At 42.8% G+C, this 24,758-nt stretch overlaps 1 protein-coding gene across 11 annotated transcripts in view; it reads left to right on the forward strand.

Moving 5' to 3' along the window:
* The window catches only part of caska (calcium/calmodulin-dependent serine protein kinase a), a 148,607-nt gene extending 123,849 nt beyond the window's left edge, over window positions 1-24,758 (forward strand). For 2 of the 11 annotated variants that reach the window (XM_015030684.1, XM_015030686.1), the window contains exons 13-27: window positions 2,155-2,235; window positions 6,280-6,468; window positions 6,605-6,683; window positions 7,268-7,353; window positions 10,105-10,173; window positions 10,845-10,913; window positions 11,462-11,497; window positions 14,060-14,101; window positions 14,510-14,706; window positions 16,416-16,531; window positions 20,063-20,143; window positions 20,216-20,296; window positions 20,380-20,582; window positions 21,484-21,567; window positions 23,788-24,758. In XM_015030684.1, coding sequence (XP_014886170.1) covers window positions 2,155-2,235; window positions 6,280-6,468; window positions 6,605-6,683; window positions 7,268-7,353; window positions 10,105-10,173; window positions 10,845-10,913; window positions 11,462-11,497; window positions 14,060-14,101; window positions 14,510-14,706; window positions 16,416-16,531; window positions 20,063-20,143; window positions 20,216-20,296; window positions 20,380-20,582; window positions 21,484-21,567; window positions 23,788-23,964 — 1,590 coding nt within the window. In that variant the 3' untranslated portion in view covers window positions 23,965-24,758. The remainder of the gene's footprint in view (window positions 1-2,154; window positions 2,236-6,279; window positions 6,469-6,604; window positions 6,684-7,267; window positions 7,354-10,104; window positions 10,174-10,844; window positions 10,914-11,461; window positions 11,498-14,059; window positions 14,102-14,509; window positions 14,707-16,415; window positions 16,532-20,062; window positions 20,144-20,215; window positions 20,297-20,379; window positions 20,583-21,483; window positions 21,568-23,787) is intronic. The other 9 variants (XM_015030685.1, XM_015030687.1, XM_015030688.1 and 6 more) reach the window with 9 other exon arrangements.

Raw genomic sequence — 24,758 nt, forward strand, 5'->3', positions numbered from 1 at the left:
GCTACAGAAAGTTAACATCTACAGTCTTCCTGTTGATATTAGCTACAGAAAGTTAACATCTACAGTCTTCCTGTTGATATTAGCTACAGAAAGCTAATATCTACAGTCTTCCTGTTGATTTTAGCTACAAAAAGCTAACAGTTTTTCTATAAATATTAACTAAAGAAAGCTAACATCTACAGTCTCGTTTAGCCTACGCTCAGGAAGCAGCCGAATGACCCGTACTACGTCACACTTTGAAAAAAGCTAACTCCATTCTATCAGTCAGAACAAATGAAAATGAATGGCTCTTCTGGATTGTCACCTAATAGCATGTCAAACACTTTTTGTAAGACACATTAAAATAAAATACTTAATGTTGTTGGAATTCATTTATGGCTGAACATGAAATGTGCAAACTGAGGGACTTACCAAAGAGTCAGAGCAGCGAGATGAGTGGGTGAGGCCCGGAGACGTAAATCCCAGAGCTGTTCAGACTGGGGAGGCCGTTTAACGGGAGGGAGCACAGAGTCTGGGCTTATTAACACCGAACGTTTATATGAGACTTTCAAGTCCGCTCAGAGATTCCAGGTCACATTTTCCTACTTAAATCAGCTGTGATAGATTTAAAGTGGCGTGCAGAACTTCAACAGATGCTGATGATTAAAGAGAAAGAGCAGATTTTACTTCTGATGTTGCGTGTGTTTTAGCTGTTCTCGGTCTAGCTGATGCTTGAAGCAAAAACATACGGCACCTAAATGCATCTGAGATAAACTCAAAGTGTTTTATTACCCACTGGAAGCAAAGGCATACTCTTTTTACTCCTGCTGTAAAAATTAACAGCGTCACTAATTTCTGACTGAAACTAAAATACTTTTATTTTCCTTTTTTACTTAAGTGTCAAACACAAATTACAATGTTTAGTTGTGTGCTACATATGGCAGCCCTCCCCTGCCGTCTCCATTTTATGTTTTTTTTACAAGCTTTCCTTACCGTAACTAAACATGACCTCAAAAGAAGGAGGGGTGCCATACACACATGTAACATGAACATGATCCAAATTGCAATACAACTGGTACAGAAAACACCCGGTTCTAGCTAGAATCTCACAAAAACATTGTAGCAGAATTTGTTCTAAAGTTAACAATCTGTTTATTGGTTTGTTTATTGCTGACATTATTAGTCATACCACCACCTATTTGTTTTTGATCAACAAGTTTTATGTTTTGTGACAAAACAGGGGAATTTTGGTACGTAGCCCTCCAGCTAAACACTAATTGTTGGTGGGTTGTTGTTATTACTGTGGCTTGCTTGCTAAATTAATTGCCCGTCGGGACATGAATAAAGATCTGAGGACCTCAACTTTTACTTAAAGGCGTAATATTGAGATTTTAAATTTTTTTGTTGTTTTTTAAGATTTGTTTGGCTCTAGTGGCCTTTATTTGATAGTTAATTGACAGGAAAGTGATGAGAGAAGGAGGAAGACATGCAGCAAAGGTCGCCAAGGCCAGGAATTGAACCTGCGACAGCTGCGTCGAGGACTAAGGCCTCCATATGTGGGTTGTGCTTAACCCCTGCGCCACCACAGCACACCCTGTAATATTGAGATTTTTATCTCAAAATAAAGTCAGAGATGTAGCAAACACTCAATGAGTGATGAGGCTAGCTTAGCTTAAAACGGACACATTCTGCATGTGTTGGTTTGTCAGAAAGTAACACGAATATTCAAAACCAAACAACAAGCCTGAGTTTATCCAAGTAATATCAAGTTTCGTAGATTATATGCTATGTTTGTAAGCGTTAAATGACATGAAAAGCTAACATTTCGTGGTGGGAAGAGTTTTCTCTGGAATCTAAGGGGTAAACGAGGCACCTGGATGTAAGAGGCTCCGCCCACCCTTCAGCTTTTCCAAGCAGCGACTCAATAACGCAGGTTTCAGAGCAAACACCCACACCCTGTGAGAGGCCTCTCACCTCTACAATGCCACATTCACCAGTCAGGCAGGATAACCGGAGCTGACAACACTAAGCGCTATCAGGAGGTCACGGGAACCTTAAGAGGGGAGGGCCTGTGGGGCTGCCGGGTTGGTCTGTCTGCATAGTTTGAGGTCCAGCAGGTACGTCGGCGTGAAAGTGACCTGTTTGAAGCAGACTGTCCTTTCCCTGCATCCTCAGGTCCTGGAAGAGATCTCCTGCTACCCGGAGAAGTACGAAGCTAAAGAGCTCAGACGGATACTGACGCAGCCGCACTTCATGGTGAGTAGAACGAGTGGCAAACGGGCCCGATGGCACATTATTGATTTCCCTTCACGTCCCTGTAACCAGAAACGACACAAGAATGCCAGAGTCCTCAAAAGCTTGAAAATCTGAAAAGTGTGGCTGATTGTTCAGGTGGTTTAAGGTGATTTAAATCGTTTCTTCTTTGTTTCTTAACTCAGACATGAATGTACTGAATAACAAATGGATTTGATAACTCTGCTCTCTTGAATGCACCAACAGCTTCACAATCCTGGTCAAGCATGTAAAAACAACACATCTTTAATTTGTTCAGTCGGTGCAAAAAGGAGTAGAAGAGCAAGTTTAAAATAAATAATATAGAAACTGAAACTGATAAAAACAATAGATTGACTAATTTGGTCAAAGTGTAAAAAATAAACTGTAGCAAACCTTTTAAATGGTTATGAAAGTGCAATTAGGAATATGATGTAAAATAAATAAAGCATAGAATTAGACTGAATAGATGGAGCACATTGTCACCGATGTCCGATCTAGAATTGTTTTCAGTGTCAGGACCGATACTGATATTGGGTCTGCTTACTACATCATGCAGAGTTGTTCTCTGAAGGTGGTGGGGTCTGTTGCCAGAGTAAAAAGGGGTGAATGGAAATCAAATCTTTACTTTTACATGTTGATTTGTAGACAGAAATGATATGATTATTTTGTTGTTGCTCAAGGAAACACAAAACATCTGATACCATTAAGCCACTCCAGAGGGCCATTACTGTCGGCTGCCTTCCTCACTAATCTTATCGCATTAGTGCCAATGATGTCCTCACTGATCAGTGAGCTGCTCAGTATCAGATGGACAGAATATCACTGGTGGGACCAAACAGAGGAGAGAGAAATGCATCAAAGCAAAGTGAGGGTTGAAGGTGTGATTATGGTAATTAGGCAGGATGGAGGGGGCAGGACGGGTGCCAGCGGAGCGAGTCTGATGCGATGTGTCGGGTCAGATACCGCCACCCTCTCCCCGTCGCCCCTTTGTGGCGCTTTTGACCCGACATGTTCCCCGTTCCAACAAGAGGAACCACAGCAGGACTCCTGTTAGCGCGCCCGGTCTGCTTGGGGAGGAACAGACTGTCCTGGGGAGCAGATGACTCAGGATGACTGTGTCCATCTGACTGGGCGTGCTGTTGCTGTGACATTAATGCCTGCTAAAAATACAAGCTTGGTTTTGTTCTGCTTTAGCAAACGAAAAATTGTCAAAGAGACGCTAACCCGATTCGTCCCTGGTGTCAAATATCTATCAGTCCTCATTTATCAAGAAAGTTGTTGATAAAAGGTTCGTATTAATGCAGCTTTCCTTCAGCCTCCTTCTGCCTTACCCCTCACCAGGGCCGGCCCAAGAATTTTTGGGGCCCTAAGCAGATTTTCACTTGGGGGGAACAGGGGCACGAGGGCGCACACACCAACATGTCAACACCAGATACTCTGTCATTCCTAAGCTACTCTATCTATGTAACGCAGCTACTATCATTAGCTTAATTTGCAGTTAGCTTACATAACAGTGTCATCGTGGCTACTGATTTTAGCCTTACAGGAGTAGCAAAGTAAAAGAAATTATTTGGATTTTGTGGTATTTAAGTGTGCTGTATTATTTAAATTATTTGAAAGTAATAATAGTTGATAAAAACTAAATTTACAGTCAACAAGTTTCATGTATTTCTCCAACAGCAGGGAGATATCAACGTAAAATACAGAAATAGTTTTTCCGTGTGTGATAGCATTTAGTTTGTGTTATTAAATGTTATTTTAATGCTAAATGTGCTATATAAAGGCATTTGATTTGAAGTAAAGTCAGAGTTCAGACTCTGGGCAGATTGACAATAACAAATGTTCCCTAAGAATAAATTGTCCCACTAACTATCACGATAAACGACAATATTGCTGTTTTGACACCATTTTCAAGTAATATATTGATAATCGCACAATAATGAAAGCTTACCCTCTCACAGACCAATAAACTTGCAATTTTGTAAATAACACTTAAAAACCGGAACTGGAAGTTCACCAAAATAAAACACGGCCACCAAAACAAGAAGAGAAACAGGATTGAAAACCACACACAACTGAAGCCATAAATGAAATTGTGATGTCGATTAATAACCAGAAGGCAGATTAAATCATTTTAATTTGTCGTGTGATTCATTTACTCAGATGTAAGCATTGAAAACTGAGTTGTTTGCTGATGATCTTCTGGTGTTGTTGTGTCCTGAGGATCTTCCCCAGGAAACAAACCATCTGAATATTTTGTGACAACGTGACATTTTGCAACGTCATTTTCATTTCTTGAACCAAGCAGCAAACAGGATGCGTGTAAGTTCACAAATTAGTTTTCCACTCACCACAGCCGATATTGGCTGAGGTTTTGAGCTGCTCTCAGAGTTTATGAGATTCTGATCAGAGTTTGAGTGAGATCTCATTTTGCTGCTGCTTTTCCTCAAACTCTCTTCCTCTTTTTGTGTTATTCTTTAAATTCTCATCCAGCTGAGCTGAGCTGAGCTTTAAACCCCGTTCTCATTCAGACACAGAGTCACGTTTGTGCGTCTCAGGTCGTGTGTGATGTATTTTGACATGGGATTTGGAGAGCTGCCAGTGTCTCTGATGTGATCTCCTTCCACAGCTGCGTGCGTGCGTGCGTGCGTGCGTGCGTGCGTGCGTGTACAGCCGAGGGAAGCCCGTGACAGTTTCCCCCTATTGCTGAGCTTTGATTGCCGTCTTGTGAAGTTCAGACCGGTTTGTTAAAGTGCCGCTCAAGGGCCCTGTGCGGCTGTCAGCCGAGTGAAATCGAGCTGTGTAGGTGTGAGGCGGCGCAGGAGAAACGGGCCACGGACCAGCGACACATGTGGAAAACTGTGGAGCAGCGAGTTAATGTGGGAATCCCTCCAGCTCTTCACTTCAAGGCTGGTTTATGTTTAACTCCACCTCTGAACTGTGCAGAGACCCTCGCAGTCCCACATTATCATCATGTCACCTAAAATATCTCAAGTCTTCATCTGTAGCCCCCTCAAGAGGAGTTAGGTAGATCGTTGACTGAAGCCATTCAGCATTTATATCATACGTGCTGTTTCTCGGTGTCCACCAGGTATTCTTGATGAACAGGCGTTCAACAGGCCGTTGTTGAAAACCTTTAAAATGATGATCACGCTAAAGTTTGTTTACTCAAAAACTAAAGTTTTATTACTGTATGGATTAAGTTCAAATGACCTAACATGATAATAATAGCCCTTAAGCTAACGTCACTTTAGTTTTAGCTCTTTTGAACTTAAACATTAGCTAACATTTCTCGAAACAAATTAGCAAGATTTTGTAGCATTAGCTAGCATGTTACATTAATTATCAATCAAATCAATAAAATGTTATTTGTATAGCACATTTCAGCAGCAAGGCATTTCAAAGTGCTTTACATAATTAAAAGAAAACAGCATGTGACATTGAATAAACAGTGAGAAAGAGATTTTGAGAGAAAAAAGATTAAAAAAAGATAAAAACATTAAAACATGAACCCCTTTTCAGCCAGGGGGGACGACACCCGCAGCTGCAGCTGTTTGATTGATTTATTAGTCAGACCTGATAATTAGCTAGCATGTTACAGTAGTTAGCTAATACATCTAAAATAACTTTAGCTAACTAGTTCAGCTGTGTTCTTGAAGATGCTTGGCTTAAAATAAAACATGTGTAAGACTTGACAATATTGTGTGAAATTTTGGATACTTAACCATACAGGGATTTTTTTATATGAAATAATAAATACAGAGCTAAAATAACAAGATTCTCTGCAGGAAGGTGAACCTTTAATCTGCAGGCATGCAGGTAATGTATTCCAGCTGTCGATCAAAACCTCCAAAAGTCAGAATTGTTCTGATTTTTTATACGTCAAACTCCTGTCTAACTTTTGATTCAGTTTTTTAAAATGCATCTTAAACTTCTTTATTCTGTTTTTGCTGAATCTTCCTCACTGACTCCCAGAGGTTTCTTAATGTGCAATCAGGTCTCCTTTGTGCTCTGTGCGACCGACAGGCGCTGCTGCAGGCCCACGACGTGGTCGCCCACGAGGTTTACAGTGACGAGGCTCTGCGGGTCACTCCTCCGCCCACCTCGCCCTATTTGAACGGAGACTCCCCGGAGAGTGCGAACGGAGACATGGACCTGGAGAACGTCACCAGAGTCCGCCTGGTCCAGTTCCAGAAGAACACAGACGAGCCCATGGTACATGTCCTCACAAACTCAGTATTTGGAAGGCAAACAAAATCCCAAGTTGACCCTGTTAAGCACCACCAGCTGCCCCATCAAATGTGTGACGAAGCGCCTCTGACTGTAGATTTGTCTGCGTTAAATCATGCAGGGCATCACACTGAAGATGAACGACTTGAACCACTGCATCGTGGCCAGGATAATGCACGGAGGAATGATCCACAGACAAGGTTCGGTTTCACTGGTATCTGCAGCGTAATGACAGATTCTTCAGAAGCTTTTCACAGAATAAACACCCAACTGCATTGTTTTTTTCTTCTTTTTTTGCTAAAAGGCCATTATGATGTGATTTCCAAGCATACAGTGCCATTTTATAGCACAATAAAGTGACTACGTTACCTTCAGTTGTTATTTATCAAGTATGACTTCAAAGAAAATTTACTTTGACATGAAGCGCCTTGAAATTGGACCACTGTCTCTTTAAGAAACTCCTGCTCTTTCTGAAACTCCGCCTTCAGGAAGTCATCACAACATGGCTCCTCTACTAACCCTTTAGCAACGTTTTTACCAGCGTTTCACTGAGTAGTAGCTCCTATAATGAACTCAGCAGATGGCGCAGTTCCACCAGTGGTTTGCTAATTGCTCCTGGCTAGTCTGAAGGAACTTTAAACATATCTCATTTATAATAATATAAATCAGGGATTTTTACTTTTGCCGTAGTGGTGATAGGAAAAAACACAACAGAGTCTAAAAGAGCGTAGCGTAGCTCCACTGCTCCACCGGCCTCATCTCCTGAGCTCTGGTTTCCTCTCAGGAACGTTGCACGTTGGGGATGAGATCAGGGAAATCAATGGCATCAGCGTGGCCAACCAGACCGTGGAGCAGCTGCAGAAGATGCTGGTAAGTTACTCTGCATTGTCTATCTTGGTTTTTGAAGCTTCTGACAAGAGTAGCGCTGCGGGATTAGAACATTTCTGCAAATCGTTGCTTGCAGATCAACCTTTGAAGGCTTGAGCATTGCTAAATCAAAAATGGAAAACTCACTCAGCGTTAGAATCTGCAGGTCAAGAAGCAATAGACTGTTTCTACTTTAAAAAAAAAATAAAACTAGTCTTTCAAACTGCTAACAAAGTGTGATATCACTACCTGGCGAACACGCTTCAGTATTCATGACTCCATCAAAATTCGATGCATTTTATTTGGATATTATGTGACACAGCAAGACAAGGTTGAACAAAGTTGCATGTAGGCCTGATATGATAACAGGTTTTGCTTGAATGATAAATTGCCCTGAGAAATTATTGCGATAAAAGATGTTTTGAGATCATTTTCAAGTAAAATAATGGTAATTCCATCATAATTAAAGATCAACAACATTTAATGACGTCTCCATCAGTTTTGCGTTTCTTTGTTTTGCAAAATTGCTCAAACTTAATCCGATTGGATGGAGAGCATCTGTTAACAGTCTCCATTGGTTTTATATCTGAACTTTGACTGGGCCACTCATTTTCATTTCGTGTCGCATCAGAACCATGAGTGTTCTCAAAGTGGCAAAATATTTTTCAAACTACCCATAAACTGTTAAAATATCAAAACTTTCTCCAATTCTTGACATAAAATAACATCTGTAATTTGGCACTATGCAAATATAACTTTATTTAATTTGATAAAATAATATTTAAATCAATCACATTTATTTGTATAGCGCATTTCAGCAACAAGGCAGTTCAAAGAGCTTTACATCGTAAAAATACAAAGTCATAGAACAAAGTCAACAGTTGAGGAAACCAGTAAACATTACATTTTGCCATCATTACACATAAAAATGTTGCTTTGTTTATTAGGTTTCAAAAGCAACTCTAAGCAGGCAGGGTTTTTTGTCTAGATTTAAAGGAACTCAGTGTTTCAGCTCTTTTGCAGTTTTCTGGAAGTTTGTTCCAGATTTAAGCACACAAGCATTATCTTCTAGTTCTGTGACTCTTTAGAGTGCAGAGAGCCACATAAAGGCTGGAGTTTGACACATGTGCTCCAAATCAAGCTGGATGTATTGTTTTATAGACTGTAATCCCTTCATAGTCATGCGCTACTACGGTTTGTTCTGTCACATAAACTCCAAATAAAAACCTTTGATTTTAGAGTCTGAACGGGACAAAATGCCCAAAACGTTCCAAAGATGGAAATACTTTTTACAAGACTTTATATATAAATCTTGTTAGCTGTGAGAAGCCTGTCCAAATATCAAGTTAAGCTTAATGAGAAGTTCAGCAGTTGGAAAACACGTAAAAAAAAAACTACAAGAAAGTCATTGGAGTCAGGCTCAGCAAGTTGAGGAAAAGCAAATGAAAGATCAGAAACGGAGCAGGAGACGTCTGAAGCTCCAGTGAAACATGACGGTTGTTTACCGTGTAGGTAATCTCGAACTGGCACATTACGTTCATCACGGACAAACGTTGGCGTACGGTTTAAAACTTCAGCAGAGTCCACGTCTCCAGGAATCGATTGACTCTCAGTAGATAAGGGTCGAAGTGACGTGTAGGACGAAGGTCTGGTTTCTGCCAGGACAGTGTCACCGTACAGATCTCCATCACTTCTACGTTCCTCAGGACTTAAAGGAGCGGCGTCACAATAAAGAGCATTGAGCATCGCCTGCTAACGTTACCTCAACGTCTCTCTCTTCTTCTGCAAACATTTCATTTTCCTCATCTGTAGATGAAACCAGAAATGCGTCTCAATGGACAGATTGACCAAACATTAAGCTGTTCAAAACACATCTGAAACATGAAGGTCAAACTACATTAATGAACTTTGTTACGGTTCTTCAAATACATTAACATCAGGGCTGTTTTCATAGGGTGAAGAAAACTAAACCAACCTTTAGTTTTATACCTCGCTAATCTTACCAAGCATGGAGAACCAACATCAGAACAAGAATCCAGAGAAACTCCCACTAGTTTCTCAGTTATGGACTACTTATCCTTATTCTCATTAAACCAATATGTAGTTCTATACTTTCTTTCTTTTGGTTTGTTGTTTTGTTTGCATTTCCTTCTAATTCATGTGAAGCACTTTGAACTGCCTTGCTGCTGAAAATAAATACAATTACTTTACCTTCACCTCTACTTCAGACTGTCCTCTCTAGTTTTACGTCACTCCTGAGAGCAGCGCAGCGCACAGTCACCGGCTCGGCATCCAGACTGGCGGTGTTGGCTTTTTAACGTTGCATCATATTTAAGTTCATTTCAAACTTGGATTATGTTTTGTACAAGTCTGCAAATATGAGCTACACAAATAAATACATATCTATCTATCTATCTATCTATCTATCTATCTATCTATCTATCTATCTATCTATCTATCTATCTATCTATCTATCTATCTATCATATGCTTTATATCGTTTCAACATGTGTCTTAAAAAGGTCAATCTGAAGGTGTGGCAGCTTTTGTTGTCTCATGATCCATTTCACTGGGTGTGAACAAGCCTTGATTCTGATCTGACGCATGCAGACTTCTTTCGAATTTCCTTTTCCTCTGAAGAGCCACATAAACAATTATTGCGATAAATATTTGTTGCGGTTCTTCACAGCTCTGCTCCACACTGTGCAGATTTTATGGTTGTGCTTACGACTCTGTGTGTGTGTTTTGTCCACAGAGGGAAATGCGAGGCAGCATCACCTTTAAAATCGTGCCCAGTTACCGGACGCAGGGCTCCTCGTGCGAGGTAACCCCTCTTCCTCCTCTCACTTCATCCTCATCTTCCTCCGCTCCTTACTGCTGATCGTGAGCTCCTGATCTGGTTACTAACCGCTCGCCTGGTTACCGAGCGTGTGTGTAATCCAAGAATGCTGTGCGTGCGTGTGTGTGTTTTGCTTGGGCTGGTTCAGATATTTAGCACACCAATTTCACAACAAAGATACCGGAACTCGTCTTTCTGTTCTGTCAGGAATGAGCCCCGCCTGTCTGACCCTGTCCTGCTCCCTGTTCACAGACCCACTGCTGGACCAGGACACACACACCTCCCACCCAAACAGACCAAACGTGGACGACCAAGTGACCTGGAGCAGACGGTGGGGTTGTTTCCCAGCTGCAGTTGCTCCGGCTCTTTTGGTCGTCCTCCGCCCACCCCAGCCCCTCTGACCCCCGTGGCTCTGAGCTGTGGCTGTCTGTGCTGGTGATGACCTCACACTCTCTGCTGCTCAGAGGAGAACAGCGCCCCCGTCTGGTGGTGTCTTTCAGTGCCCTGTAACGGGCTGCTGGTGTTTTGTTGATGCATATCGTCACGTCGCGCCGCTGCTGCCCCCCGTCACCTCGGACCACTGCCCAGACACGTGTGTGTGTGTGTGTGAGAATGTGTGTGTGCTGCGCGCTGCTGACCTGTGTGTCTTATTTCAGAAAGAGTCCCCCAGCACCTCCAGGCAGTCTCCTGCCAATGGCCACTCCAGCATTAACAGTTCTATCTTGGTAAGGACCCCCACCAACCCCCCTACCAACCCACGTCTGTCCCCCCCACCGGTGCGTCTCATTGTCCCTCCGCCACGCCGTGGTCGTCCAACACGTCCGTGTCTCCGTTAAATGTCCCCTCCCCCTGACTGTCTCCTCTCTGTCTGGCCTGGTGACGGTTTGAGCAGCGGGGTCTCCTGACCTCCGTTTCCGATATCTGAGTTAACAAATTGGTGTGCCTCAGGGAGCCTGCACGCCCCCCCACTCCGTCTACTGCCCCCGTTCAGGTTCTGCAGGGCCTTCATTTCCCCGCCCAGGCTCCAGACAGATGATGCTGCGACTGCTTGGCTTTGCTCCATGCTAGCTAGCTTGGTGGCTCCACAGCCAGACCTGCAGGAGCACCAGTCCTCCCTCTCCCCCGCCGTCTTCACCGCCTGCTTCTGTTTCGTGTGTTTCATGCCGGCTAGACCGCAGGTGGTTGATGCATGCGTAGTGTTTGTTGAAAGACGCTGCTTGGTGTTGACAGTTGGCGGAAACATGTTTCTGTAACCGTTGCTTCTACCCTGCAGGACCTGCCGTCCACCATGCAGCCCAAAGGTCGACAGGTAACTTACCGTCACTCACCCCGTCCCCCGGCGCTGCTCTGCAAAAGTGTTCACACCCCTTGAACTTTTGGAGATATTTCATCTTAAAATGAAAACTTTGAGGTGTTTTGGTGACAAACGCAAAGTAGCAAAATAATTGTTTGGTGCCATGCGCGGCTCTTTGGCCACACCAAAATAACAGGCTTTTCAAAGTAACCATCTTCAAACTATTTCTTCATTTCCATATTTATAGAAAAATTCTCAAATCTGAAAAATATAAATAAGGTTTAGATTAATTTAGTTAATTCATAATAACTCATTTATGTAGAGCATGTCTTGCTCTGGGCAAGTTTTATTTTGTTGTGGTGTTTATCAGTAATTCCAGCTGCAACAATGACATTTTTTCTTTATTTTGGACTTTGATTGGTCCATTTTTTTTTTTTACAAACTAATCTGCTTTATCCTAAAATATATTTTTGTGAACGTCTAGATGATATTCAGAGTGACATCCACTCTGCGCTTTTTGTAAATGACTAACGTTCTCTACAAACCAATAAGGTTGGGTTGTCCAAAGTGTGGCCTGGGGGCCGTCGGTGGCCCTCAGGATGACTGTTTTGCTGCCCTTTGTTCATAAATGAAACAAATTTTAGCAACAAGCTCGGTACCAGATGTCTCTTTATGGTCTTGGTTAATGTTTCGGGCGACGTGGAAAGTAATCAGCTGCCTCTTCTCAGGAGAACGTGTCGCTTCGCTCTGAATGCATAAACCCATCATTTATAGTAAAAGGCCTGCTGCTGCCCTGCTTTCAGCAGACCACAATGCATCAAGATCGATATCGCTCTGGTATCTGAGGGGGGAAGCAACAGCAACAACAACAACACAAAAACTGGTCTGATTGAGTCTGAGAAGACGATGCTGGGCAGGATGAACAGCTTGGTGGTTAGAAGAAGCTGCAGATCCAAACGGCTTCCAGAACTCTCCTTAACAAGCACAATCACACTAATTGATGCTTTTATTTTGAAAGGCCATGTAATACCTCCAGGTTGTTTTGTTGACACAACTTTAGCCTCTTCATAGTCTCACTTCATATAACCATGTTCTTCAGTCAGGATCAACTCATTCCTCTAGATCAGGGGTCCCCAACCGAATACCAGAGAGCATTTAGATTTTTTTTTCATATACTGTATTTTCCGGACTATAAGCTGCTACGTTTATCCTAAGCTTTGAACCTTGCGGCTTATATGTGTATGTTTACTGATTTTTTATTTTTTTTTTACTTTGCGGTTGCGGCTTATAGTCTGGAAAATATGGTATTTATTTCATAAATAGTGTTATTTCCTGGATTGATTCTGTGAAGAACCCAGAGAGGGTTATTTGATTGTGCTTTCTGGGAAACAATATTTTTTACATTTGGGCACTCCTGCAATCGTCACACTTTTTTTGTTACAAACTGACTCCGGCCCCCACCAGAGAAGGGAAAAGTTATGTGGCCCTCACAGGAAAAAGTTGGGGACCCCTGCTCTAGATTATTGTTTTATGATCAACTATGGGCAAAAACAATAATTAGACGGCTTAAATTTAATTATAATTGAATATGGATATTTTTTTAAAGATTTTAAAGATTCCCATATAGATTTCTACTCTTTTTTTTTTTTTTTTACCTTTGTTTAGGTAGGACTTTTTTTCATCCCCAGCAACGCTCCGAGTCACTCTAGATTAGACATTTTCTGACATCAAACACTTGAGCGATACAAGAAAGCTACTACAGTGTTTTGACATGATAATATGGGTTATGACTCTTTTTAAAGCAGCTCCAGTTTGACATGTGAACCACTCCCCACCTCATACTTCAACTTATCACTTTTCTCCATCCCATTTCGCTTTAAACGCGTCAAAATTCAAGCGCCTCCCGAGTGAGAAATGAAACCTTCTGCCCTCTATCACCAACGTGTTTCTTTCCCTTAACAGACCCCCTTCCACCGGTCCAACCTTTAGATTCACACATTTTACCCCCTCCTTGAAAAATGATGCACAGTAAAAACACCAAACCACACCAAGTATTTTTCTTTTGTCTAGTTTCTGGTCCAAACATCTTAGCACACTTGAAATAAGACAAACTAACAAGTAACTTTTCAGCAAGATGTAGGAGCTTGTTTAAGTTAATAATTCCTTAATATTGATATAAAAACACAAGTTCCACTGGAACTAGTGGGGTTTTTTTTTTCTTTTTATCAATAATCAATTTTTGACTTAAATCAACCTCCTGCATCTTATAGACAAGTTACTTGTTAGCTTGTCTTATTTCAAGTGTGCTAAGACGTTTGCACCAGAAACTAGACAAAAGAAAAACACTTGGTGTGGTTTGGTGTTTTTGCTGTGAGAGTTCACTTAGTGGCCAGCAGAGGGCGGCAGACGACAGGCTCACCTGAGTGGCTTGTAGTTCATAACAGAGTCTTAAACTCACCATCTAAGGACCAGGAGGCTTCTAAGCTGCTCCCCTCCTCCATCCTCTCCCTCCCCCTGCTGTTCAGTCGTGTCGCTGCGTTTTTGCTGCATGATGCGTGTGATGCTTTCAAATCCTAGATGGGATCCAGACCTCCCACAAAGGACAAAATGTCCATTAAGGTAAGAGACAAACTTCCTTAAAGCCCAGAGAGCCTCAGCAGCCCCGATCATCCCTCCTGACTAACAGACTCTGTGTGGTTCCGGTAGTTTCCAGGCAGGATAAAGCCAAACTTATTCAGATCTGATGGAAACAAGCAAGGCCTGTGCCTGAGTTCCTTAACCAACCTGCAGTGTTTGGGTTTATCTCACCACTGAGCCCTGTCCTCGCTTCTTCCTTGGTAACTAGATTCCAAGATGGCGACCTGAACACCCCCCCCCCAACGATCCCTCTCCAGCTCCCTGTCCGATCCCATGTAGCTACACGCTTCACTTCCTACAATGCTTCCATCACCAACATCTTTTACTGACTAGCCCAGTAACCCCCCACCTTCCCTGGTTTGAGCCTTCAGTCGTTTTGTTCCACCACAGATCTACGTGAGGGCCCAGTTCGAGTACGACCCCTCCAAAGACGAGCTCATCCCCTGCAAGGAGGCCGGCATCCGCTTCCGCGTGGGCGACATCATCCAGATCATCTCCAAGGACGACCACAACTGGTGGCAGGGCAAGCTGGAGAACACCAAGAACGGCACGGCGGGCCTCATCCCGTCCCCCGAGCTGCAGGAGTGGTGAGTGCCATGGAGACGGCTCCAAAAACACCTGGGTCACGCATCAGGGAGACTCCCACCTGTTCTGACCTACAAGCTGCAGATCGCAACATGCTGCACAGAAGAAAGCGTAAAATGTTAAAAAATACGTTTTAAGTAACAAAAACTACAAAGCAGAGACTTCCAGAGTCCTGGAGCTGCTGATGAGGACAACCTGTCACCTTTCAGCTTTTAGCTTTGAACATCACACACAGGGTGTCCAAACATCCTTAAAAAGTCATATATCTAAAAGTAACTCCGCTTTAATATGCCTTAATTCCATTTAAAAATTAAAGTTGGTCTTGAATACATTAATCACAAGTCTTAAGCTTTGTTGTGGCAGGTCTAATTAATCTTATACAAGTTTTTTTTACAGCTAACAGGCTGCTAATATACTCTTGCGAGCTAGCCAGCTAACATTTTCCATCTATCAAGGGCAGAAAGATGGAACAAGTTTATTGCCAGTTGGCCGGCCGATGTTTGTGTTCGCCTGTGGCTGACTTCTGTTGCCTGACCATGCAAGACTAAACGCATTCTGTGAAACAAAACCAAACTTTTAAAGCTATTCACTAAAGATGTAGAGATCCTTATGCAGTGTAGCTGCTGCCTAGAGCCACAAACTAATCCAAGAAATTTCACAGTTTTTGCTATTCTTGATTGTAAATCCTGCTGAATCACCCAACCATTCTCTAGTTTGTCAATTTGGGACGTGCAGGTGTAAAGGTTCTGGGCTGTATGTATGGCGGTGCTGGGCTTTGTAGCTGTCTTTATGTGTCTCTGAAGGTTCGGGTCTATCACTACACCCAGGTTCCAGGCCTGATCTCTAGTTTCTAGATGTCATAACAGAAGTCGTGCATTGACTCGAGATCGTTCCTCTTTCGTTCCAAAGATAATACCTTCAGCCTGCAGACGGCCGACGATTACGAGTTCTGATAATCCAACTCTTACTTTTGCAAAGTGCTTGAACACATTCACCTCGTGGGCAGCATCTGTAGCCGTTCGAATGACTTATCCTGCATTCAGAGCTTATTTCAAGGGACTTTCAAAGTGCTGCATGTTCTGATGAGCTCAACAGACTCTCGGTAGTTTCATGTTTCTGGGCAGGCTGATGACAGAGAGGATGTGGTCTGATAACCTGATCATTTCCACTGTTTCTCAGCCTCTGCTAAACTTTCAGAACCTTCACACAAACCTTCGGTGCCTTTGAGGCTTTTCTTATTTTTCTTCTTCACTGGAAACCTTTTAAAGCCACATTGTATATCAAAGAGGAAAGATGAAAATAGTCACAGAAGAAATGATCAGTTTGCCTCAATCTTCCCAAAAATAAAGGATTAACTCCTTTCTATTAATGAAAATGTTACTGACAAAGTCAAAAAACTGAATATTAATCCCCTCATACTCAGAATACATGTGGCGTTAGCGGAGAGGAAAGCCATTTAACAGGGAGAAACCTCCAGCAGAAGCAGAGCCTGGCTCAGTGTGAGAAGTCGGAGCTGAGACGCAGAAAAGAAACAGAAGTGTTGACCTCGGAGGACTTTCTATGCTAGAGAAGTGTAAGAAGCTGGAGGCAGTAGTAGCAGCTCCTCCATTTTGGTGCCTCAGACACAGAGAGGCGACTTTAATCTCAGACTCTGGAGCTTTCTCCACAGCTGAACCGATTCTGGAGCTCTAAACTCTGCTTGCTTTGGCAGGCGGGTGGCATGCATCGCCATGGAGAAGACCAAGCAGGAGCAGCAGGCCAGCTGCACCTGGTTCGGCAAGAAGAAGAAGCAGTACAAAGACAAGTATCTGGCAAAGCACAACGCAGGTACTGCCATCACACCCACAGGAACACACGATGTGGCTGGCTAACAGGGAGATCTATGTGTGTGAGTTGAGGGTAAGCAGACCTCGTAGCTCCAGTAGCAGAGCCACAGCCAGGAATGAGAGGAAGAGATGTCAGACATGCCTTAGAGGAGCACGGCGGCGACTCAGGGAAACATGAGCAGCTCGGGCGTACTGATGAGCTTCCAGCCTGCTCATCAGACCACATACAGTTAAATACGGTTCACTCCCTCCGGGATGGTGCCATGTATTTGTTATTTTTGTAAAAAACTAAAACTACAGGCTTTGCCCTCAAAGTTGCAAATTTTGCCGTTAAATGGTCTCACAAAAAAGTTGAAATTGCTGCAGGTTTTGCTTATGATTGGGTTAAAATTAGAGGTGCACCTTTTGTTTTGATCTTTGGTTACTAAAACACCAAGGTAACAAACTTCATCTGTTATAGGAATGTTGCAGATTTCTGATTTAGTGCAGTTTTTAATAGCCACAAGTTCACATTTCTTAATATTAAGGGATAATCCAGATGCCTTTGAGAACTCCTGAATTGCATTGATTGCTACAGAAATTTGGTTGTGTCATCTGCAAGTTGTGTCAATATGAGCTTATTACCAAAAGGGGAGATGCCTTCTGCAGCACTATTTTGAATATAATGATAGGCCATGAGTTGAGCCTCTATCAGGAGGCAGCCTTGTCTTTTCCCCCTATAGAGATTAAATCTGGGGGAAGTTCCACCGGGAAGTCAAATTTATGTAAGGATTGTAAAATGAACTGATGCTCCAAACGCTTTATAGCAATCTAAGAGTAAAATGTAGCCATCATCATCCAACAAGTCAGAGTAATCCACTGGCAGCAGGAGGGTGTGAACGTCATGGAGCCTGAAACCGATGAAGAGCCTCTCAGACGTTACAGGAAGCGTCAGTCAGATGGGAAAGCAGATCAACATGGACGCCACTGCGTCCGGCCAAGTTGTCTGTGAACACGACTGGATCCACCGCGGGGCTCTGGAGGCTTTCAGCCATGTGGTTGGGATCCCGTGTTCTGATTGGTTCCTCAGATCCCAATCAAACTCCATGGAGCAACAGGAGTCTCTCTGTGTTCATGTGATTCTAATGGGGAAAACGTATCGGCTCCTCTGTTGGTCATATTTTACTGCGGTGGCTTGATCTCACACTGAAAACAGAAAAGATGGAACCTTTTATAAGTTTGGGGAAGAAATCACATCATAAAATTAAATAATTTTTTTTTTAATTTTCAATATAAAGGCAATAAAACAGGCTATTTTTAGCAGCTCTGTGTTTTTAACCAATATCCTCATTGTCTATCTGCAATAGAAGGGACACCAATGGTACAATGAGTTTTAAACTTATAATAAAGTAATTTAATGCTTTTTAACTTCAGACTATGTGCTTTATATTTTTACCTGGGCTCCCTATTCATCTATATTCTCCATATATACATAAAGAGCTCACTCTGCTGGTCTTTTTGTATAAATAATGTTTTGTTTTTTTCATTTAAATAACCTTTATGATTAGTTTTTGTTCTGAATAATAATATCGCAGCACCGGACAAATGTTATTTTGTAGCAGCAGCTGTAGAATCAAGCAGTTGCAGAACTCGGCTCCAGAGCTAAACCCGACCCGTTTTCAGCCCTCAGTGGCGCCACCTAGCAGATTCTAATACTTTTCAAAAGGTTCCCGGGATACTGGAAGAGAAACAGGTCTTTAAAAGTCTTACATTTTATTTTATGTATTTATTTTATTATTGGAGCTTTGCAATGAAATTTTGCTCAAGGTGTACATTTTAAATGTGCAGCTGTATGTCTATGGTAAAACTTGAATTTAACCGTTGCTATGGAGACTTGGAAGCCTGTTGCCCTCTGAGAGTAAAAAGAAAGTACAAAAAGGTTGTTTTGTTTTAGATGCTTTTTATAGGGAATGTTTGGGGGTATCAATAATTTGTAATTTTTTTTTTGCCTATATAAACATAAAGTAAAGCTCGGACTTTTCTTCAGTGTTTGAGCATCAGATTATTGCGCCGCGATAAAAGGTGAATCCGTTTGTAGCCAGTTTGTGTGACCAGCTCGGTGTCTGCTCTGTTTCTGTAACATTTTGTAAGCGGCCATGTTTTGACCCTTGTGTTGCTCTCTCTTGCTGTCTGCCTCTGACCGGCCTCTCTGCATGTAAGTAACCACCAGCTCCAGCTCTTCTTCCTCCTCCTCTTCCTCCCTCTCTTCTCTGTTCGCTGCCGGTGTTTCACTTTTGTTCCTGTTGTTTTTCTGCAAACAACAAGGAGATCTGAGACCAAAACTGAAACCAGGCAGCTTCCTGTAGCGTTTGTCACACTCCGTCAGACCATCTCCAGCCCAACACGTGTTTCTCCCTCCGTGTGTGACGTTTGCTGCGCCCTCTGACATCAGCGCGGCAGTCTGATCGGCGGCAGCTGCAGCGAAGAACCCAGTGACTTGTGGGGGTTGTATTTCACTTGTCAGCAGCCTCAGATTCACAGAGTTTTATGTTTCGGATACTGGGAACACACTGTACAGAGATCAGCAGCACAGACAGTCTGCAAGCCCCTCTCATTTATTCTGAGCTCTGTTTACATACAGAAAGATCTCACCTTTACTATTATGAGTTATTTTTGTCAATTAAAGCCAAAGCTGAGATGTCTGGGGGGGTTTGTTCATGAAAATATTTGCAGACTCCTCATGATAGATCCTCCTGACAGATACAGAACACCTGCAGCTACTACTGCAGGTCATGTGTGAACTGTTCAAGAGCCGGTCTCGATTATTATTGAAAGAAACAGCAAAATTATGCTTACAAGTCCCAACTTCCTAAAAAAAATGTTATCTCTCAGATTCTGTCGGACTTACTGCCGTTTGTAAAATGATCTGTTCATAAAAATGAACAGTTCTGTTCAGAAACGTACCTTCACTCCTCAGTAGCATCATTTTGTCATTGTGTTTTGGTGTTTATTGATGTACTGAACTTCAATCATTTCAGCACAATATCAGAATATACAGCATATGCTAAAGCAGGGTAGCGTACTTCCACTGACCGTATATGGTGTGTGTTATGCAGTGTGTATTCGCTTGATCTCTAAATGCCACAATTGGAAAATAACATTAGAACAACAACACGTTTGTAGAAACAGCAGCAAACCAACACGCGAGAATAAAGTGATGGTTTGTATTTGATGCATTCTTGGTTGAAATGTGTTTGTTATTCATTCAGTGAAGTTACTCAGTGAGTAGAGAATCCACAAACTTTACTCAAGTAAGAGTAGCAATACTTCATCATAATATTACTTGAGAAAAAGTCAGAAGTACAGAGTAGTAACGGTGGTATTTTTCCCCGAAGTTACTCAAGTAAATGTAGCTAGTTACTATCCGCCTCCGATCAGAACCCGGTCATCAGCTGTCACTGTTTAGGTCCGCCTGTCTTTCACCACATCGTTAGCAGATCCATGCAGGTGTTTCTCCTCTCTGCTCACTCCGCTCTCCCTCTGTCACCTCCAGTGTTTGATCAACTAGACCTGGTCACGTATGAGGAGGTGGTGAAGCTCCCAGCCTTCAAGAGGAAAACACTAGTTTTGTTGGGTAAGTGAAGCCTGGCATTAGAGTCGGGGGGGTCAGAGAAATGTCCCATTTACCTCCATGTTTACCCCTCAGGCGCTCACGGAGTGGGCAGGAGACACATCAAGAACACGCTCATAACCAAACACCCCGACAGATTTGCCTACCCCATCCCACGTAAGACCTCACCACATCTACCGTACATGCCCTTCGCACATGTCCAAGTGCGAATACCTCACTTCCTGTCTCTGGGGCTCCAGACACAACCAGACCTCCAAAGAAGGACGAGGAGAACGGGAAGAACTACTACTTCGCCTCTCACGACCAGATGATGCAGGACATCAGCAACAACGAGTACCTGGAGTACGGCAGCCACGAGGACGCCATGTACGGGACGCGGCTCGAGACCATCCGCAAGATCCACCAGCAGGGACTCGTGGCTATATTAGATGTGGAACCTCAGGTGTGTGCGTTTTGCCACCTTGTCTTATGCTGCCCCATAGCACACCTTCCCACGAGTTAAGTTTAGTTTAGGGGTAGGGTTAGTGTTAGGACATTGATGGTTGGAATGTTGTTTACATTCGGATATTTTGTGCACTCGCCCAACGCCGGAAGGCAAAAAGCCGATTCTTTTATTTGCCATCCATAGCCGTGCTGCCATGGTGGAACAATTTGGTAAATATGTGAAACCCGGAGATGTAGGTATTACTAATTCAGTGCGGTGCGACACAGCAAAAGAAAAATAATGTCGAAAAAAACAACTAAAAACCAGTCGTATTCTTTGTTTTAAGATTTGATGTTTGTTTTGTGATTACTAACACTTATTAATAACTGTCTGAACACAGCAATGATAGATTAGCCTCTGCTCTACTAATGACCTGTCAGAGAGTTGGTGTGGAGGTCGCCCCCTTTTTTTTTAAATTGAACCAAAACACACAAAATTCCACACCACGTCTACATGTTAAGTTTGTCAAAGTCAAGCTAGCATAACTGACCTACTTCACGCTTAATTATTTTTTTATTAAATCTTTTAACCGTGAAATGTGAAACCGTTGGACCTTATCTAGTTGTCATTGTGTTGATAATTAGTTGCAAAGCACTGCTTCCCTTTTTCTTTTCTAAGATTGAGCGTGTTTTGTTGATAACTTAACAGCTAAACCGAGGGTAGTCATAGTCGGTTAGCAGGTTTTTGCCCTCCAGCAGGGAGCTGGGTGCAGAGGGGATCTTGTGTGTGTGATGTCACGTTTCAACGTGTCTATACAGAAATAATTTGAAGTAGACATCATGTCTTAAGGATAAAAATCAAACAAATCTGTATGCTGTATCCCAGCTCTGTTTGACCGCTAACACGTGGCTCATTTCAGGCGCTGAAGGTCCTGCGGACGGCAGAGTTTGCCCCGTACGTCGTCTTCATAGCAGCTCCAACCATCACACCGGGCATTAATGAGGTAAAAAACACAACAAACACACCGACATCCTTTAGCTCCATCTAGCTCGTTCGCACGGTGCGGCTCGAAGACACGAAAAACCCCGAGGCCAAGAAGCTAAGCAGGCCGTCGCTCTCCTGAGAAGCCGTGGTCAGCTGTCAGAAAGCAGGAGGACAAATGGAAACCAACAACGCAGAACAGTAAGGAGATGAGAATGGGCCGGCAGCAGTCTGGATTTGGTCCAGAAGCTGGGACCTGTCACGTCAGAGGGAATCATAGAAGCCACGACAATCAGTCAAACACTGTAAATATTGATTCTTCACTCAAACCGTTTGCTAATAAAGTCCTGAAAAATTATCATATAGGAAAGAAGAAAATCTAAAAGTAATGTTAAACATTTAATGTAGAATAAAATGGAGTAGAAATATCCTTTGTTGTCCCACAATAGGGGAAGTTTTTGTGCAACAGGCAGTCAAAAAAATAGATTCACATAGAGATAGGAATATGCAACATACAAGCACAACATATGTACAATAAGGACACAATTTCAACACAAATACTGGGTAGTTGTGATAAAAGTCGTGTTTTCTGGTCCAGAGGAATGAGCTAAGGTTCAAAGGTTAATTAGAAATGTATCGAATGTGGAAATCCACCAGCAGCTCGGTGGTTTTAGCCCTGCCTCCTGATCACACAACGTGTGTAAAGCTGCTTCCTCTTCTGTTCCCTTCTCACTCCTTCCTGTTGTCTTTTATTTCTGCATGCTGCATGTGTTTGCTTGTTTGCTTGGCTCTCGCCTCAGCCGCCCAGGTGGTGTCGAACTCTGCCAGTAAGTAAAGTCTGGAAGAACCGAAACTGCTAGGTGCTATTTCTACGCCGTGTGTGTGTGTGTGTGTGTGCGTGCGTGTGTGTGTGTGCGTCTGCTATAAGCTGTAATAGGAAGTGCCTCTTTGTGTGTTAAGCCTCCATCCTCTCCAGTTAGTAAAGGTCCCTGCACACTGAGCTCAACAACTTGACAAGCTTCTCTGAACTGTGACAAAAAAGAGAGGCAGTCAAAAGTTCTCATACCCCTCGAACTACAACAACAAACTATGGTGACTTTTATCGGAACATCACATAAAATGTGACTGACCAACCAGAGTATGGGCATAATTGTGAATGTGTAATACTAAAAATATTTTTAAAAAGTGGTCAATTCAGCCCCAAGCTGACTGCCTGATGACGTCTGGCTCCAAAAAGCAGATCACTAATCTCACATTGCCTTAGTGTCCTTGACTGTTTATAGTAAAAGATCTCTGCAGAGGAAGAAACCACACTTCAAAACGCAAAACTTCTCCTTTATTTACAGGAATCACAGCATGTATTTAGTTGCCTAGCATTTTCCCAGATGGTGGATCCGTTTACAGTCTATTGGCAAATCTCAAACCGTCGCGTCCCAGAAGGTTCAGCACAGCGTCACATGGGGGAGTCACATTGTGGTGACTTTGTAACATCAGAGAGATTAGGCTGACCTCCTGAGGAATGGAAGGCATTTGTATTCTGTCTTAACCTTACTTTTATGTATTTTTTTTCTTGTTCTTATTGTTGTTGTTTTAGTTTATTTCATTGATTTATGCAACATCTGTTGTATTTATTTGCTACATTGACAGTAGCTTCATTTCCATTACAAATGTTCACAAAACTTTGTCCAAAAAACATAATTTTGCACTTGCTGCATTTTCATTAAATAAGAAACGCAGTTATAATCAATTCAATAGATTGTTCACGCGATAAGTCATTAAAAAACATGCTGCACCATTATCCTCCTTCCGCTTCCTGTCATCTTCTTTGTCATTTCCAGCAGCAGTAACATCTGGTTGTTGATCATGTGACTCGTGTGATACAAAAAAAGTGTTTCCGTCACAGTTTTGCAAAAATAACCTCATGTTGGTACCACCAAAAACACCTTATCCCACAGTCAAAACTTTATATCGAAAAACGAAATTTTAGTTGAAATTGGCGTTTGCATTAAGCAAATTTATTTTCAAAATGTCGAACTGTCACTTTAAGGTAAATAGAAACGCAACTATTTACTTTCACATCACAATTATGCACTACTTTTGTTGTTCTAACACGCAAGTATCTGTGGTAATGTGACAAAAACTAGGAAAAGGTAAAGGTGTGTCAATCTTCCTGTCTTCATGCCCGTCCCGCTTTCCGCCTGCGTGACGGTGAAACCTTCCCGTTTCTCTCCTCCTCCTCCAGGACGAGTCGCTCCAGCGGCTGCAGAAAGAGTCGGAGATCCTGCAGAAGACCTACGCCCACTACTTCGACATGACCATCATCAACAATGAGATTGACGAGACCATCCGGCACCTGGAGGAGTCCATGGACCTGGTGTGCACTTCCAGCCAATGGGTTCCGGTGTCCTGGGTCTACTGACCCGCATCGCCTGCCCCTCCGGTCGCTCCCGCCGCATCCGATCTTCAGCAAACAGAATCTAGGAGTTACAAACAAACAAAAAAGAAAATAGAAAAGGGTCGAGCTCCTTCTTGCTACTGTTGACCTGAGACTCCCTTCAGCGTACTGTGAAAGCATCAACGGCACTCACCTGAATCGATCACGGTCTTGTATAAAATCAGAGAAAACCAATACGTGGATATTGTCATGTCTGTACTAGCTAGGAGGCTAGGTCTTTGTAGATGTTTTGTTTTAAAGAGACAGTACTGTGTTCCTGTTCCTCCCATGTCGGTGCGTTGCTTGCTCTCCGGACCTCCCGTCTCGCTGTGGTCCTGTTGTGAACCACCTCTAGTGAGACACTGGCAGTGGCTACCTTATCAAGAGACCGAAGTTAAACGCACACAAAGCTTTTAACTACGTCTTCTACGTCTACGTCTTCTCATCAGCAGCTCAGCATCACTCGTCCAGTTTTGGTCCGAGCCGTTTCCCTTTCGACGGCCTTTAACCTTGGCGCCCGGCGAGGTTCCACACCCACCCATCCATCCATCCGCCTGCCTGGTACTGTCTCTTCTAAATGAATCCACAAGTGATTCAGACATGAGGTTGTCATGCATGTGAACATTTTTGAGCTTCCATGCTGTCAGTCAGTGTTCCTCGTGTCCCTCCATGACCCTCCATCAAACAAAAGGTGACTTAAAAAAATTAAAATTCCCCCAACGTTCTTGCTGTTGGACAGACTGAAATCCACATGAAGATGGAGCGAGACAGAAAAAAAA

The sequence above is a fragment of the Poecilia latipinna genome, unplaced genomic scaffold, assembly GCF_001443285.1.
Source record: "Poecilia latipinna isolate Pla-1442-1.1 unplaced genomic scaffold, P_latipinna-1.0 Scaffold189, whole genome shotgun sequence".
Classification (NCBI taxonomy): domain Eukaryota; kingdom Metazoa; phylum Chordata; class Actinopteri; order Cyprinodontiformes; family Poeciliidae; genus Poecilia; species Poecilia latipinna.